This window comes from Drosophila grimshawi, unplaced genomic scaffold (genome assembly GCF_018153295.1).
Source record: "Drosophila grimshawi isolate 15287-2541.00 unplaced genomic scaffold, ASM1815329v1 contig_311, whole genome shotgun sequence".
Taxonomy (NCBI): domain Eukaryota; kingdom Metazoa; phylum Arthropoda; class Insecta; order Diptera; family Drosophilidae; genus Drosophila; species Drosophila grimshawi.
This window is the reverse complement of record NW_025063098.1, coordinates 2,982,377-3,001,188: the sequence shown is the minus strand read 5'-3', so window position 1 is coordinate 3,001,188 and position 18,812 is coordinate 2,982,377. Positions and strand designations below refer to the sequence as shown.

Genomic DNA, 18,812 nt, shown 5'->3' with positions numbered 1-18,812 from the left:
CCGGACAAATTCTTTAGATCAATCAAAAGTGTGACCATTTCTAAATTTGTTACTCGCTTATGCAAATGCAAGTGAATTTTGTGGTCAGTTGGGCACTTCTACAACACTATCAATTAAATGCAAATGGAAATGCAACATGTAAGCCGTCTGGTTTGTTTATATGTCTGTGTGTGTGCGCGCGATCGAATGTTTTCTTTAAAATGTTATTGACCGCATTTAACACTCAAATTACTGTCGATTTGGCGTTGCCAAGCAGCAAATGAGGCGATGAAGATGAAGCTGAAGTCGACTACGCGATGTCGACGTCGACAAACGGTAAGTGGGTCAATGTCAGCACTTGAAAAACTGCCAAATTAACACACAAAGTTATAGTTACTGTGTGTGTGCGTGTATGTGTGTGTGTGTGTGTGTGTGTGTTTACGTGTCTGAATATGCTAATATGACTTAACCAGACGTTGCCCAGAAAAAACGTCACAGTCTCAGCAGCATCTCGAAACTGAAACCAGTTTTGTAGACAAGACACAAACCGCAGTTGTGAGTGCTGAGAGAGCGTGCTGCAGCGTTGCCAGACTTTCGAGTCGTCCAACAAAAACGTGAATGAACGATGCCGCTCACAAAAGTTTGACCATGAAATCATCGAAGCGACAGCCTTGAGGCGGATGTTTGTTTTGCCCATTTGGTGAGATATTTCACACAACTTACAACACACACTGACGCACCAACTGACAAACAGACTGACAAACTGACGAACAAATCTGTGAAAAACAAAAAAACAACATAAAAGCAAACGCGTTATTGTGGCCACTTCAAGAGTGTTACACCAAAAACTAACGACCTCAAAAGGGCAGGCAAGCAAAAGATGGAGAAAAAATAAGCGAAGAGAAGAAAATACGGAATTAAAACGAAAAACTGTCCACGGCGCGTTAGTGTGAACAAGAGACTTAGCACAAAATATGTTGCCACGTCTCACCCGACTGGAGTTCGTTCTCCCAGTTGTAGGTCGTCTCCTAGGTCTGTTGTGCTCCATAAGAAAAGAACAAAAGTAGAAAAGAAGACTGCGAAAACCCAAAATCTAAAAGTTTCAGGGCCCTTTGTAGGCGCGGCTGTACCAGCTCGTATGTGTCCGTATTTGTGTATCTATATCTTTATCTGTATCTGTATCTGTATCTGTACCTGTATCTGTATCTGTATCTGTATCTGTATCTGTATCTGTATCTGTATCTGTATCTGTATCTGTATCTGTATCTGTATCTGTATCTGTATCTGTATCTGTATCTGTATCTGTATCTGTATCTGTATCTGTATCTGTATCTGTATCTGTATCTGTATCTGTATCTGTATCTGTATCTGTATCTGTATCTGTATCTGTATCTGTATCTGTATCTGTATCTGTATCTGTATCTGTATCTGTATCTGTATCTGTATCTGTATCTGTATCTGTATCTGTATCTGTATCTGTATCTGTATCTGTATCTGTATCTGTATCTGTATCTGTATCTGTATCTGTATCTGTATCTGTATCTGTATCTGTATCTGTATCTGTATCTGTATCTGTATCTGTATCTGTATCTGTATCGGCGTATGTCTCTGTTGACTGACATTTGTTTTGTTGTATTTATGTTGGATTTTTTTTTGGGAGGGGGGTGGTGGTGTCTTGAGCGGAAAGCCGCCTCCAGCGACAGCCGGATACATCAGCAAAGCCATCTCTGACTGCTGTCAATGCCGCTTGACGGCCGCAATAGTGATAAATAATTGTATGTTGCTTGCTTTATTTGCAATGAATTATATTGTTTTTTTATTTGTTCACACGCCACAAAAAGACACCAGAAATCATTATATACATACATTCAGATACACACATATTAATTTAGATAGACAAGCAAGACAAGTGTTGACAATAAGCACTTAGGATTGTGCTGGAGTGTTGTTCTGCGGTTTGCCAAAATTCGCACATAAATCACGCCGTTCTCGCATAAATAAAGTACGTAGAAATTACGCGGTTTTCCCAGCCAAATGGTGAATAGGGGCAAATTTATAGTCCTCCATTCAGTGTACTTGATTTGCTAAATTGAAAAGTCTGGCGGCAGTTTTAATTGAATAACGACAATCAGTTACCGATGACCCAATAAAAATTCCAGCGAAACTGCAATAAAAAGGAAAAAAGATTCCATCTACCAATAAGTGGCAGGCGTCAATAACGTAAAAAGTTAAAAAAAAAGAAAAATCAAACAAAAATAGCATAGTCGAGAGAAAATACATGAATAAAATTAATAAAATAAATTCGAAACAGACATTCAATTAAAGATTTAACACACAAAAGTATTCAGTTACAACGTTGGCTCCTATAAATTATATTTTAAATTCTTAAATAAATTATTCGTTGAATTTTCTTGTAAAAAAAGTTTAAATATTTCAACTGAATTCAAGTGGCTTCCTTTAAGAGCTTTAATTTGCACATCCTCTTAAGGCTCTGGGCTATACTAATAAATCAAATCTGATATTTAATTTACGAACTCAATGTTTTTACCGTGTGGTTTTATAAATCGAAAACTAATTCCACAGTTAAATTCACTTAGATTTATTTAATCACTGGACTGTGTAATTTACTTATGATTACACAAGCCGAATGCCGCCAAACAAAAGCAATTACTTATCCGTAATTACAGAGCGAAAGTCCACATTTGATGAGAATGCGTTGCACTCGACTGAGTTCATGGAAAACGACTTGAGGAATTACAGATATCCAATATGGAGCGTAATGTACGTCACAATTAAATACACACTCGCACATACACATACAATTCACAAAGTACAAATTACAGCTAACTTATCGGGGCTTGAAGTACTTTCAATATTGCAAACCAAGCACTAGGAATTTAATATTTAACTCTGTGTGCTCACACAAATTTCCCGCAACGGAAACTTTTAGTAAATAACTGAACTAAAACTGACCAGAAAATATGACCACATCAGTGCATCCGGGGTCTGCAATTCGTCTGAAAATATCCCCTAAGACATTTATTCAGGCAAATCTGAAGCCACTCTAATAGGGGCATTTACATACTGCATAGAGAAGGCAGAAGGGCAACTACTTTACTTGGAGCACCTTATCTCTTTTGCTGGATGGGGATCACAATTAGAACCTGTGGCATATACGAATTTTCTGAGAAATATGTTCTATGCAGATATATGTCAAAAGATTAAAAGCTAGTTCTCAAAACATAAGTTGATGCACTTTTTTCTGCTCCTTAGCAGGCTTTGACTACATGAAAATCTTATTAATATTCCTGAAAGAGCATTTTGACGTCGACTTAAATTAGTTTCACAGTTTTTGCTGGCTTTTGGCAATTGAGTTTCGAGTGCTGTGTTCTTTTTACTTGTTGCTCCTTGCCTTGGACCTGGTCTGTCGACCACAAACTGTAGGCCGGGCCATTGATTGCCATGTAATTTGTGTGGTAATGACCTTTTCGACATGATTTATACATGCGTTTTTCTCAAATTGAAAATGGTAGTTTGAAATTGACTAAAAAAAATGTAATGAAATTCTGTCAGCCAAAGAAGCAATTTATTCCTGTCCTTAGCCTACAAATATTAAGAAAATGTATATTTCAAGTGAGTAAAACGGTTTGGAATGTCATACAAGATGAACTAAAAATGCTTAGCAGTAACCGCGCCTCGACTGCAGCATCCATTAACTTGATAAATAACTGGAATTTGTGCACCGCATAATACAAACACAGGTAAAAACTTTGCTGTTATTTAGCATTGCACTTGCTCTCGAGTGAACTGAACAGGCACTGCAAAATATGGCCAGCCAGGTAATACCACTGCATGGCCATGGCCAACAGTAGTAACAACAATAAACAACAACAATCAGCAAACAACAACAATGGCATCACGAAGCCGCCATTATGTTGACGTACGACAGAGCGAGCTGAGAGGCGGCCAGAACAATGGAAAACACGAGCGTTGAATCATTTTACACGCTGGCAAAAAGGACGCAGCGACCGGCTGAGCTCTGAGTGCCAGGCCTCTCCATGTTGGGGTGGGTCCAGAGTTCTGGGCATTACAATGCTGCAAACCAGACACACACACACAGACACACATACACACCTAGTGGCAACATGGGGCAGCAACACGAAGAAACATAATGGCTGCTTACAATTTGTGAACGAGCATAATGCGAACATTACATCCGCGCCATTGTTTCTTGCCCCAGCCTACACTGTCAGCCCGCAAGGGGTGTGGCGGAGTGGCTCGGCAAATGGGCTGCAGGCTAAATTAAATTAAAGCTGTTTAGGTGTAATTGGTCGTTGAGAGGGGTCACGGCAAGACCCAGGGGGCGGTGAGAGAGCTGCTTTGAGTGGGGCTTTTCGGCCAAAAGGGAGATGTGACCCTTTTTTGGTTGGGCTCGACCACTACAATATATATTGCACCAACCATGAAAATGGCCAATTAATGGTGCATGAGTCAGGCCAAATTGAGCGCGCACACACAATAAACAGGCCATACAAGAGATTATCAAGCGACCAGGTCGCAGACCTGAGATTTTCAACACTCATGCATATAATTCACTTTTTAATTGACACGAAATTGTTATTAAATAATAAAAGCTTTCCCAATGCTGCTAGTAATTAGTTCGTTAGTTGCACCATTCTATATTAACAACGCTATTGCAGACTGAAGTTAATTGTTATGACTTTTTTGCTGTTGCTGTTCGTTTTTGCATATTAGTAACAGACGTAGACCGCCTTACAATTCAATGAATGTATCAATATATAAGTATATATAACGATCACTGGCATTCAAGTTGTGTTGCATAGTGCCGTTTTTAGATATTTGTCTGGTTAGTGTGACTTACAATCAACTAAATGGGAGCGATACTGAAGGAAATAAATTATGGGTTATTAACTACACACATCCAGCATTTGGCGGGCGGGTTGGTCCTGATTGTTCCCCATTAATAAGAGGCTTTACAGTGGTGCAAAACATGTAACTTATTTGTCGGCAGAATGCGATAATAAATGAAATGAGAGCACACACTGAAAAAATAAACGGAATAATTTACAAATCAACTATTTCAACACTATGCAAACACTCTCTTTTCAAAATTCCTTGCAAAATAGACTATTTCACTTAATGCATTTTAAGAACATGCCACATAAGCGATTCATGTTTACACTGTAAATGACAGCTATTAATTAAATTTATCCTACCTTTTTCCTAGGAATAAATCGACTGAATAACGCATGTGTCTATGTAAGCTAACAGTAAAACATTTTCGAAAAAAAAAATACAAAAACCCTTCAGAGAGCTAAAGCACTTCAAGTGGAAGCGATGGCGTGAACATAATTACATTTTAATGAATTTCATATGAAATTAATTGAACTTCCCACTGTCAGTATACAGGAAAAGGTATACATGTGTCTATACAAACACCTCGTCTTGAGTTATCGTAGGCGCCTGACGCTCATTAGTCAGTTTCGTTGTCTGCCTGTGTGTCTATATGTGTTGAGTGAGTGTTTGTTAGTATGCTTATTAGTTGCAGTCACTTGAGTGTATAGCACCAGCAATTATATACAAAACCTACTTGCAGGCTGCCCATTTGAATGTAATGATTGAACGAAGGCAAAGTGTAAGAGATACATTAACGATACATACACATATCATAAGCCACATTCAGTCGCTTGATTGAACAGTTTGTATTTACTTGAGGTCAACATCGTGTTTCATAAGCCACTAATTGCATCCCTGATCTATGCATATACAAAATATCTAAATATATATATTGTGGCAATCAAATAACGTGACTTTCACTTGAATTCAGTGTGAATCAATACTGCCATATACATAGCTGTTGCTGTTGTTGTTTTTGGTCAGTGAGAACACCTTTCACATTCGTCTCATTTGCTGAAGTAAACTTGATTCTGACTGCCATACAATCATCGCACTTACACCGATTTATATCTGTGGACTACTCAAATTATAAAGCATTTCAGGGTCGCCCAATTTGTTGTGATTGCTCAATTCACTCACTCCAACGACCATTCCTGTTTTTTCTCTCTCTGTCTCTCACTGGACAAGGCAGGCTTGTAAATTATTGAGTGCTTTTCGATAGCGTCATTCAATTGGCATATCAGTCAATGCTCGATTGACTTACTGACTGGCTAAATGATTAGCCAGGCCCATTTGGCTGCTCACGCCTGGCTGGCTTTTGTATGCCTGCGTTGCTGCAATTCGCAGTCAAATTGAAACACTCAAATTGACTAACTGACAAGTCCATGGCGAGTCATAATTCTAGTTGATCGATCTATCGGCTTGCTCTGATTGTATATTTTGTCACGTCCTGTAGGTTATTGAACTGAATTAATTGCTTGAGTTCTCGCATCGATTTGTTGGCTTCTTAAATCATAAAGATTAAGAAGTTGGTATCCTCGAACTTTTGTGCGGCTGCAAGCAAAGCAATTAGGGCTGGGCTTAATTTTCGTATAATATTCAAAAGGCAAACAGAAGTTAAACAAGCGGCTCAGAGCCAAGACCAGAATGGTTGCCTATTAAAAAGCGGAAATTAAATTCTTTATGGCTAATGATTAACCAATAAGAGCAACATGGAACGGAGCAAGACGACGAAGAAAGAATGAAGCAAAGCCGTACAAAGAGGCCAACACAAAATGGAAGGCGTTGGTGGGTGGAACGGCAACGGTACTTGAAGCCTGAGGCTGGCAGACGCTTCAACGCCCAACTGTTGTGGCATATAATTACCAAAGTGGCCCTTTGGCATAGGCAACTCGACTGTCTGGCAGTCTGAGTGTCTGACTGTTTCTAACCGGAAGTTCAACAGCCGTTGCAATAGCCAGGCTTATTAGTCAAATTAGGCAACAGTCGGCTGGTCGGCTGCCTGGATGCCCATTTAGATGTGGCCAATTGAAGCGTCAAGTGAGTGACGAACAACGGTACTCGGCCGCAGCGAGTCTGTAATGAAAATCGATTAAAAATGGCGCAGAGTCAGCGCCGGGAACCCCAGCACATAATGGCAAATTAATTGTAAAGTGTGCTCCCATTTTGCTTTGGTCGTTGCCTTCGCAGTGTGGCCATTTGAAGGATTGAATGCGGCATAAAACAATAATTAATTGATTGAATGTTGTTTGGAAATGGCGAAATGCCGGCAGCAAAACCCGTAACCATCAAGCAGCAACCCGCGACCAAATCAAACTCCAGCCATATGCCCCCCTTCAGCTAAGTGGCATAGAAAATTAGTTTGCCCAAGAAGTGAATTTTCTATTCTCTTCCCTACAGGGTACTTGGATTTTAAAAAACAATTTGCCCTAGTTAAAATATAATATAGAAGGCTTAAATTATCTTTCATTGAAAACTAATTACTGTGCTTAGTATTTTCTAACGATATACAAATTATACAAATTATATATTTTTATTTTAAATTAATTCGAAGAAATTTATTAACTTTGATTCGAATTCAGATCAATGTACGGCATCTGGAGACCGATAACCTCTTGCTGAAATTAAATTTGAATTAAGTGTTAAACACTGAATATTCCTGAGTTGTTTAAGACTGGAGCAATGCCACGTTCTCGGGGGTCGGGTTAAGTCATCTCAACTCTGCAATTACAAATCGGAATGTGAATTGAAATTCAAGCAGCAATTACCCGGATCGAAATGTGAGAAATAGGACGGGCCAGTGGAGCTTCTGTTGCTGCCGCAGCTGTCCTGTGAAGGACATTACGTGCCAGGGACGTTGACAGACGGCTTTTGAGTGCTTGCCGCAATTAGGCATCTAGGAATTCAATTTACTTTAGCGCATCGCGTGCTCCTACCCAGTTCGCGACGTATTTGTGTTTGTTCTTCTAATCCGATGTTTAAATGATTGAATAATATGATTTCGTCTCAAATCTCAACAGCTACTTCATTCTCAAACTACTACTCCTTCAACTTTACTTAGTTTAGCTACTGCTCCCACTCCTGCTCCAGCTGCTTCATCGTCTGCTGTCGCACTGTCATCGCTCTGATTTTGCACTTAATTTGCTTAAGCTGCACTTTATTTTTAGCCCGGCCATGTCTTCGCCCCCGCATCTGTCAATGTTTATCCGTGCTGGCAGTCTTTTTTACTTATTGCGGCCGCGCACTTAAAATGTTGTTAATTTGCAAACGCTGCAGCACATCAAGCTGTCAGCGGGGCATGTGGTACGGAGTTGTACACCGCCTGCTTGGAGTGCAGTCTGGCCGTCAATCAGACAGCTAGAACGTTCATCCCTCAAAGTGCGGCAGCAGCACTGTTTAAATTAACAATAACACGCCGCGAAATACGGCAACAACAACAAACAAGTAAGAGTGCTGTAGTCGAGTGAGCTCGACTACGATTTACCCTGAACGCAGCTGTTAAATATATTCTGCAACTATTGGCAAATTTCCCTATAATATGTTTTGCACCCAAATGTGAGCTGGCACTGAAGAGTAAAAAAACAAATGCAGCGCATGTTTTTATTCACAAGCCCGAACTGATCCTAGCTGACTGGCAACAAACACTTGCATATACATACATAAATACATACATTTGTACAGGCAATCGAAGGTAACGGGGCTCTGCAGAATACACACAAAGAGATATTGACGCTCGCGTCGATTATCGTGCCATATTTATTAAAATGCTGATAGATAGAAGATCAATAGGAGAATATATTTTCGACCTATCCGATCTTGATGAAACTTGGCCAGTTGATCAATAAAACTCATGTGCATATTATATATTATTTAGAAGATTCTGCGTATAAAATTGTAGCATTTATTGCTATCGGAAATTTAAATGTATCGATAATCGAGAAGCGGAGGTAGTTATCGATAAAAACAAGCAAACTTGATCTGCCTCTGGTATAGGAGAACCCATATTCCAAGTATGAAGTTTCTAGCTCTTATAGTCTTTGAGACCGACAGACTGTTATCGCTGATCAAGAATCTATATACTTTATAGGGTCGGAGATGCTTCCTTCTACCTGTTACATACATATGCACAACACCAGTATACCCTCTTTACACATTTTCAGTGTATAAAAAATTGTGGGGCAGATTACTGTTAAGGGTCCCGTGTGGAGCCTTATAAAAATAACCACGATACAGGGCATTACAGCGGAAACGGAAGTGTGCATTAACTATGCGCGCTTGCAGGTCTGGCTACGTGCATATGTCTGTGTGTGTGCGTGTGTGTTTTTGGTGCGTCTGTTGGTCGCAATTAGCAGCGCACATGTGTGCGTGAATATGTTTAAATATTTTCCTACAGCTATATAAGTAATTAAAAGTCTGTGTGTTGGTTTAATAAGCTAAGCGCCCAGGCGCACTCATACAGCATCATCGTATCAAACACAAATACTGGCAGGCAATAGGTGAGGGACACCCACTCAGACATTCACACACACACAAACACACAGCTTCCGCTGCTGCTGCGACATTGTTTTCCTGTTTGTGTGTGTGTTTTTATATACAACTTTTATCATATTTGCGCAACGACGCTATCTGTAATGCGCTGCAATAACAGAAACTTATAAATGCCTGTCATAACTGAAAAATGTATTCACTATAAGCCCAATTATTCTTTTCAATTGATTGTAAAACTGTTTGCTAGCAATAATTTAAAGTTTAAAACGCAGCTTTTTTTAAATATAAGTAACTTCATCGACAAGTATTTTTAGACACTCTGTGCTGCACAGTCTTTAATTAACCTTGCCACATGTCGCAAGCATGTTATGCCTTTGCACCACTTTCACGTAACTGTCTGCAGACCCTACAAACTGAACAATGCAGCCAATTTGCCCATTCATTCGTGAGTAGCATAATGTGGCCACAATAAACACATAGACATATACACATACATATATATATGTATAAGTATATTTAAATTTATATATGATATATGTATATATACCATTTCGAGTCCTCAGTTACGTTGACTAACATCAAGTGCCTGGCGGCATTTGCGTTGACCTTACTTTCAAAATGGCGTATGCGCAACATCCGCTGAATAATATATGCGGTATTTTAGTTCTATACATTCAGCAAGTAAATATGTGAAAAAGTGAGAAGAGTGTGAGTTCCACAAAAGGTAATTAAATTTGCCATTAAAATATAGTTGGTAGCATATTTATTTATTGCTGCATGCCCCGGAGCAATAGCCATGATGGTGAAGATGATGACTGTTTAAGCACGCGAGTTAAATGCATTTTCTAATTAAAATGAAATTATGCGCATAAATTAAATGCGCATTAATTTTGAATTTGTTTTGTCTATTTATTTAGTTTTGACTAGCTCGCGCCCGTTGGCTCAATAACAAATTGGCTACCCTTTGTGCTAAATTGTTAATTACATTGCACACACACACACACACTGAGAACGCAATACATTTGTACGAATTTGTAAAATGTCAGCAACGACAATAAAAGTGCAACCCTCTATTTGGATACACAATCAGGTAACGCTTCGCGTGCAACAGACAACAGTTTAGTATGCCAATAGATCAGCAGCATCTGAAATAGCAACAACAACAATTTAGATATCAAAAAAACTGTAATTAACATATGGAAAACAACAGTTGCAGCAGCAGCAGATGCCCCGAATCTGTATCTACGCGTGTCGCATGCAATTTGCAATCGAGCTGATTGTCGTGATTTCATTTAGCATTTAAGCACGACAAAACAAAAGCCCATGTGCCCATACACTGTGATTTTATTTAGCATTGTTTAAATGACATATTGCGCTGCACTTATTTACATTGAATATCAAAATATTTACGTTGAATCCCGATTGCATATCTCCAGTAAAAAGCTGTAATTAAGTGTGTTGTGACTATGAATAACCATGGCAAATATTTATATGCCACTTATTAAAAGTTCGGACGGTTGTTATAATATGCCATATCAGTTATTAGCATATGTGCATATATATATATATATACAATATATATAGCATATTTCGTGAATGTTTCATTATTCGAGAGCATTGGTTGTTTTTATGACAGCAACCATGATATCGATAATCTTTATATTTCGGTTTTAATATTTTTAAAAATATGTTTCTATGTGCAAACCCAATAACCTATTTCATGCCTCGCATTAAGGAGTAGCTTAGAAAAAACAAATAGAGTTGAGTTAAAAGCCGCCACGTGCGCTGCGATAAATTGAGCTTAGCAAAAATTTGCTGTTTCAGCATTTTTGATTTGTTTGCACATTTTTACTGCTGTACTCAATGACTCACACTCTGACAGTTACTGTATACATAAAAAAAACATATCTATATATATGTATCTATATGTATAGTGTTAGTGTTCGCGTGTCCAAACTCTCAAGTGAGGCGACTGTGTGTGTGTGTGCCTGTGAGCGTAGTTGAGCGCGAAATTAATGCTGTCCTTGAATTTCTCATAAACTGCCAATTCAACGAAAAGTTTGTGACAACAACAACAGCAAACACACAAATACACAAACCTATACACAGTCGTACAAGCAACATACACAAAGTTGTGCTAAAGTTCATTTGCCGGCAACTTCTTTTTAAAAGCATCTTAATCAGCAGTAAATTCACAACTAATCAGTGACTCCATTGTCTAGCTGTGTCTTTGTTGCCTGTCTCTGCCTGACCGCCTGCCACTGACCGCCCCCGTCCTTATCCCCATTCCCATGCCATATCAATTGAAGTGCCAGCTCACATATTTGTAACACGCGCATTAGCGCTTTGCTTGCTCAGTGACCAAGCGACCAACTTATTGCAACATAATTGTACGTTGCGAACGCTGCAGTGCATAATAAATTCGTACCAAGGGTCGTATGAGTTATCTTGGCAACAGAGATGCGCCCTTAGCTGGCTACCAAGCAAATCCCGATGATATGGCAAAATATAATTAATGTGTATGGGATTAATATTGAGACACAGTGCGTAATTGTTGGATACAGATATATCCAATTGGGTTTCAGTGATAATAAGTGCTGCCATAAAATGTATTAGGAAACCAGTTTCGCATAACAATGAATTGGAACATGACAAAGTTCTGTGCAAAATATTATTAGTAATAAAAATAAGCATATTTGGAGAAAAGATACTTAATAAAAATTAATTATTATTATTTTATGAATAAGTACGAACATGAAAAGGAAAAATAAATACTGATTAATTTGTTTCAATTATTATTTACAATCAGTCAGCGGACAGTATAAATACAAAGATCATGACGGGATTTAATTTATTCTTGTGAATCAATCAATATGCATTTTATTTTATATGACGGGATTGATTCTGTTCTAGTGAATCAATCAATATTTATTTTATGATATATATTATTTAACTAATTTGTTGAAATTACTTAGAATTTAGAAGGAATGATTGAAAATATTACATACTTTCAGGTGTTAAGCTTAGTAGTAGTATCTTAGTACTAGTATCTATTTCAAAAGATGTATCTATCAAATTCAAATATTTAATCTAGAAACTGCTCTCTTGAAGACTTCATTAGCCTGTAAGTCAAGAATGCCAAATTCTACACTTTAATAGGAATGTAATTGCTCATCTCTATGTGCAATTTTTTTATTATTAAATTTTCATTTGGGGTGCTTTCAATGTCTGAATTGGCGCATTGAACTTTGTTTTAATTATGGTGGAAGACAGCAGGCGCTGGACACATTGGACATAGACTTTGTTTGCGCTCTACTTGGCTTGTACTGGCTTGGCCTGGCCTGGCCCTTGGCTTAATAAATTGCAATTGTTTGCGAGATAACTTTGCACCCACGCCCACTTTGGTTTGTTCCCCGTCGTTGCGGCTATGGATTTTGTAATTGGTTTTGGCTTTGCCCACTGCATTTGACAAACAATAATCACAAAAAAAAAAAAAATGCAAAAAAGTTTAGCATAATGTGCAGCAAGAAAGAGCAAACAAAGTTTTCAGAACATTCAGTCGCAGAATGGACTTTTGTATGTGCGGTTAACGAAGCAAATAGACAAAAATTTAGCCCGAGAAAGTTGTAATTTTTGTACAGCAAGTAACTGAATACAAATATTGGCCGTAAGTTTCATAAAGCTAATTGTTTTGTACGCACCCAGATAGTCTATGGATGCACTTAAATCTCCTACAAACTCGATTTGAGCTTTAAATTTTAAATTAATAACTAGCAGCAAACGCAAACTTAATAAAAAGATCAAAAAACAAGATAGCTCTTTAAATATTATGGTGTAATGTGAAAACAATGCACAATTCTATCATGACCGAAACATAAGCTTGACTGAGGCGAAAACCAAATTGTTTAAATAATAGTTCATAACAATACACATGCACTTCGCATCCCACTGATATGCAACAGACAGATAGACAAGTAAACAACGTAGGCAGTGCTGAATAGGGCGTGTCAGGGGCGGGCGGGAAAGGCAACATTTTCTTCATTTGTCTAGCAATAATTGTTGGTTGCTTTACCCTACATATATAAACGGTGGTAGATAATTTTGAATATTTGTATTCCATATTGGTATCTATGACAGTATATTGAAAAATGGAATATGGACGAATGTCAGTCCAGTAGAATCATCGTTGACAATTTTGAATCAATCTGTTCTCCAACAGTATTTAAAATTAATGCGATCTGACTGTGGCAGCGTGTCTTAGGTATGCATAAGGTGGCATCTAAGAGTTTTTAGCTTATATATTTGCATTAGCATTAATAATAATAAAATACCCCGGTAAATAATAAAATGCTACATTTTTTCAACTCATGCGATTGCTTTGCTCATAGGGTATCTGCTATTTTAGTTCTCTGGCATCGAATCATCTTGTTGTATTTCCGCTTTTGTGTACAACTGACCGCCAGTGGAAAAACGCTGACTTTGTCGACCCAACTCAAACAAAGGCGAAAAATTAATATTACAAACAATATGCGTGTTTTTCTGCTCTGTATGAAATTGTTTAAATAATTTATAAACATGTGCAACATGTAATCAGACAGCTCCTGCTATTGCGTATTATGCTCTGAAAACTCTGCCAGTCATAAAAAAAAAACCCTTTCAAAACACACAAAACTCTAGTTATTGTTATGACTCAAGTCAAGGGGTCAAGTGTTGTTTGTGTGTATTATGGTCAGCACGTACTACAACTGAATGAGTAACTGTGACTGTAACTAACTCAAACTGTAACTGGGCAAGAACTCCAACTGTATCGCCAGTCATACACCATGACTATTTCCTCCTCCACTTCGATGTCTCTTTTGTGCAAGCAAATTTTAATTATTAGCATACGTTCCGGCGCAATGGCAGCTACGCCTTCTGAATTTTATGAGCTCTGTGAGTTTTATTTCACATTTCGTATGCGTAACGCGTACGTTTTGTGTCTCTAATTGAAAAAAATATCAAGCATACTAATATTTTGACGAACTTTCGGACAGCTGCAGAACGTATATAAGCAGCAGCTGCTTCAAATAGGTTGAGCTGTTGTTTTACGTTAAAGTTTTGAGCTTAAAACATCTGTAGATATTTAACAATTGTAAATCATCGGAAAGTTTTGCCAACTATTTATTAATTTATGCAACTACATGTGGAACTGCTTTAACTCCGCCTCAAGCCACTCAATATTTAAGATCGACCTTAGTATTCCTGAGCAAGAATAGCGCATGCAGTCGCCTGTCTATACGAAAAGTTTAACGTTTAATTAGACAGCTAACAGACGGGTAGTCGCTCAGGTAAGTCATTCAGACTTGCAAATAATGCTCTTAATTTTCCACGGAAAACTACAAACTAAGCTTCTTAATTAAATACGCATTACCGTGCCTCTAATTGCCTCGGATATGCTGTTTTAGTAATCATAGCAACAACAACAAAAACATGCAACCGAAACAAAACAGGTAATTGTTGAAGTCGACTGCAAAAGTTTTTGTTGCGGCGCGTGTTGCAGTCAATAAAATGTGCTGAGAAATAAGCAAACATTAAATTTAATTATCAGCCGACACTTTGACCTCAGACAAAGTGACTAACTGACAGTGAAACTGACTGGCAGGTAGACACACATCATGATTATTTAAAATGCAATGGATCTATAGTTAATGGTAAATATCGTCGCGCTAAATCATATTTAATTAATAATCATTTCAATACGACGTCGGTAGCAGGCATATGGCAGGCACTGTAGTTAGCTGGCATGCCATAAGCTAATTCAACGGCTCAAATCATCAATCACTGCAGTGGAAATGTTTAACTTTGCCAAGTTCTCAGTGGAAGTATCGGGCTGTGCACGAAAAAGTTTAATGGCTTACCAAATCAACGTGGTAGTTTGTTGGTGCCATTTGACATTGCATGGTTTCTTGTTGTTGTTGTTGTTGTTGCTTCTGTTGCGCTTGTATGTTGGCAGAAAAAGAGCAATGGCGGCTGGCTAAAATATGCGCACGCCGCAGGTAATTTGTGACTTCAAATGGCTTTTTTCTGCAGCGTAGCAAAACAAATTTTTATTTTTTCTTTTGGCATGCCGTTGCCCATTTAATGCTCGATGACATTTCCCCTTTCTACAGCGGGAAATTTATGCTTAAATCGTGTGGCAATATGTAGTTGCATATCTAATGCAGAAGCAGTAACACAATTTAGCAAAGGAAAACGAAAATAGAGATAAGTTGATAGTTGTGATTAAAAGCGGGCAATACTTGGATAAGAGACGGCAACTAGAAAATTGACAGAATGCTTGCAGTTTTTTAGAAATAAGAAAAAACGCTTTTCCTAGCACGTCGTAGATTGCGGACCGGAGGTAATCTGAAGACATTTATAATGTTTTTCCGTGTTGTAATATTATTAAGTTTGAGTACAGCTTATGCAAGTTTTACTTATAATCTTTATATATTCCGCATTTGTGTAGTTAAATTGTATTAGAAAGAGTGTCATGTGTAGCTAGTTCTACCTGGATATAACAACTTATAGTAGTGTTTCCGATCCGGTTGGTTACGTCGTAATTACTACTTTAAGAAAAATAATTGATATATGTCGAGTTTGAACCATATTATTTTAAAACTTAGGCAGTTTAACTTATTCAATAATTTTGTGTAAGTAATGAGTTGAGATCAGACAGACAAACGAAAATCGACCAGGGTTGTGATGGGGTCAAGAATATTTAGTCTTTATGAGGTCGGAGAACTCTCCTTCAAACTCTACGAAATAAATAATAATGCCATCGACAAGGATATAATATACAATATTAAAGACTGTCTTATATCATAAGCATCATATTTGATAATAGTCTAGCTGTACAAACTATGTCACAAAGCATTAATAGTCTCATATTCCGAAGCATCCCAGTGCATCGCAGTCCCATTTTCAATACTTGGGGAACATTTAAGTCAAGACTTTCAACTTTATTTATGCTGTTCGCAACTCTTAAACTTTCGCGCTTAAATCATAACTGTGCTTATTGTTTTTCCTGATGCTGTTGTTGTTGCTGTTTCTTTTGCTCTTGTTTGACTGCCAATGTTTTGGCTAGGAGCTGGCCATAGTTGCGCTCTTATTTACCCCTTTGGCGCACAGTTTGGCTTATTCAAGTGTGGCTTTTTCATGTGCACACTGCGGAGTCACTTTGACCTGCATGTTATTCATGGCTAAGCCCCATATACACACACACACACACAGACACACAGTAGCTAGCTTTCTGACTGCACACCACAGTGAACCCAATCCCAACAGCCAAACCAACAATTTTCTAAACTTGCGCGCGCTGCGCATTTATGTAGTAAGGGGAAGGCGTTGGCCTGGACGCGAAAATGGACGGGGGGTGGAGGCGTGGGCGTGTGGGATGGCAGCGCTCTAAGCTGTGCTAAACATTCCCTAAATATATTTTGCAACAGCTCCTGTGCACACACACACATTCAGACACACATACTATTCCGAGATAAGCGGCGCACATACCACAGCCAGGACGACAAGAATAGCAGCAAAGGGCACCGCGGGCTGCAATGAAACTTTTTGCACCTGAAAATTTTTACAAAACTATTCACAGTTGATTTTTCACCTGATGCTTTTCATAGACGGTGTGCATGTGTGAGTGTGCTTATGCCTATGCACCTGTGTGCGTGTGTATAAGTGCTTAAAATATTTGTCTGCTTGGCTGTTGGCGAAGCTGTGGCATGCCAGGCAGCCCCATCCAAATGTCTGGCTTCCCACGAACGGCTCGCTCTTTAGGATTCAAGTTAAATGTAGTGCCTTTACTGGACCAGGTGAAGTGCTCCAGTGCCCCATCAGAGGTAGCCAATTGCATTGGGCGCCCAACATTTTATGGGTTTCATGAATCCTTTAAGCTATTCCATTTATTTACATTTTAAAGTTGTTCTGTTGTTTATTATAATTAAAATTGAGTTACAAATTTTTGTTTTTGTCTTTAAGCATATAACATTTTACGAAAATACAAAATTGTTATGGAGCATGAAAATATTGAAATTGGTTTGGAAAATATGTATTTGGTTGGACTATAAAATATAGCAGATTACAATATTTGATGCCCAATTCACAAGTCACAACTAGAATCTTTAAATCATACATTCCTTAAAGCACACAATATGTGGGCCCATTCCATGAAACGCTCCTGTCTCACTATCATAGATATACCAACTAGTGTAAGCATGCATGTGTGCCGTCCTATCTTTATGCATTTTATTATATAAGCTTCGACATTAAGCTCGCCCTGCTCACCGACTCACTCTTCTTTCGCCTGTAGCTATGGTCTCCTAGGCGCCTCTGGCTGTGGCAAGACAACGCTGCTCAGCTGCATCGTTGGACGACGGCGTCTCAATTCGGGCGAAATTTGGGTGCTGGGCGGACGACCTGGCTCCCCGGGTTCCGGTGTGCCAGGTCCGCGAATTGGCTACATGCCACAGGTGAGTTGAACGGCAGATGCCTGAATATTTCATTCGCTTTTTATTGCCCTGCCGGAGTTGGCTTCGTTTGCTCGTAACTAAATTAAATAAATGCAATAAAACGTTAAAAGCCAGCATTCGCGAAAAATGTGAAACAAAAGGACCCACAAATTCAAAAAAATAAAATAATATAATAAAAGTTTTAAATGCTGCACAGCACAAAACTTTTAATTTCGGCAAAGCGAAATATTATTTTCAGTCCCCGGTGCTCATAAAGCTGCAGTGCTGGAATTAGACAACGAACCGTATTTTCCTTTGTGTTTTCGCTCCGTATATAAAATAATTCACTTTTTGCAGGAGATAGCTCTTTACGGGGAGTTCACAATGCGAGAGACTTTAATGTACTTTGGACTTATTTCGGCCATGCCCCGCAGCGACATAGAGGATCGCACCGAATTTCTGCTCAAATTGCTCAATTTGCCACATGGCTCGAAAAATGTCAAGAATTTGAGTGGCGGCCAGCAGCGTCGGGTGAGCTTGGCCGTTGCTCTGCTCCACGAACCGGAGCTGCTCATATTGGATGAACCGACAGTGGGCGTGGATCCGGTGCTGCGACAGAGGTACGTATGAATATACAATATTGTTGCGAGGGTGGCTCAATTGGTAGTTGCCACTCAGCACGAGTTGTAGCGAATATATATGGATCTTTTGCGAATTTGTATTTAACATTTTGTGCCAATTATATCAGAATCGGTAGCTAAAGTTAGTTAGTTGGTTATTTGCTCAAGTATATACAATGTATAAGACTATATGTAAAAGTAATTATTAGAGTAGAAAAGATAGTTTGTCATAATAATAGAACCATTTAAATTTCCAGCATCCCGTATAAAATTTTATTACGTGAAAGGTATAGACTAGCTTTGTTTTTTTTTTTTTATAATAATAAAAGTTAATCGT

General features: G+C 38.5%; 1 protein-coding gene across 1 annotated transcript in view; it reads left to right on the top strand.

Annotated features, from left to right (window-relative positions):
- The window catches only part of LOC6563317 (ABC transporter G family member 20), a 47,785-nt gene that overhangs the window by 15,918 nt on the left and 13,055 nt on the right, over nt 1-18,812 (top strand). The window contains exons 3-4 of the mRNA XM_032737080.2: nt 17,717-17,876; nt 18,213-18,475. Coding sequence (XP_032592971.1) covers nt 17,717-17,876; nt 18,213-18,475 — 423 coding nt within the window. The remainder of the gene's footprint in view (nt 1-17,716; nt 17,877-18,212; nt 18,476-18,812) is intronic.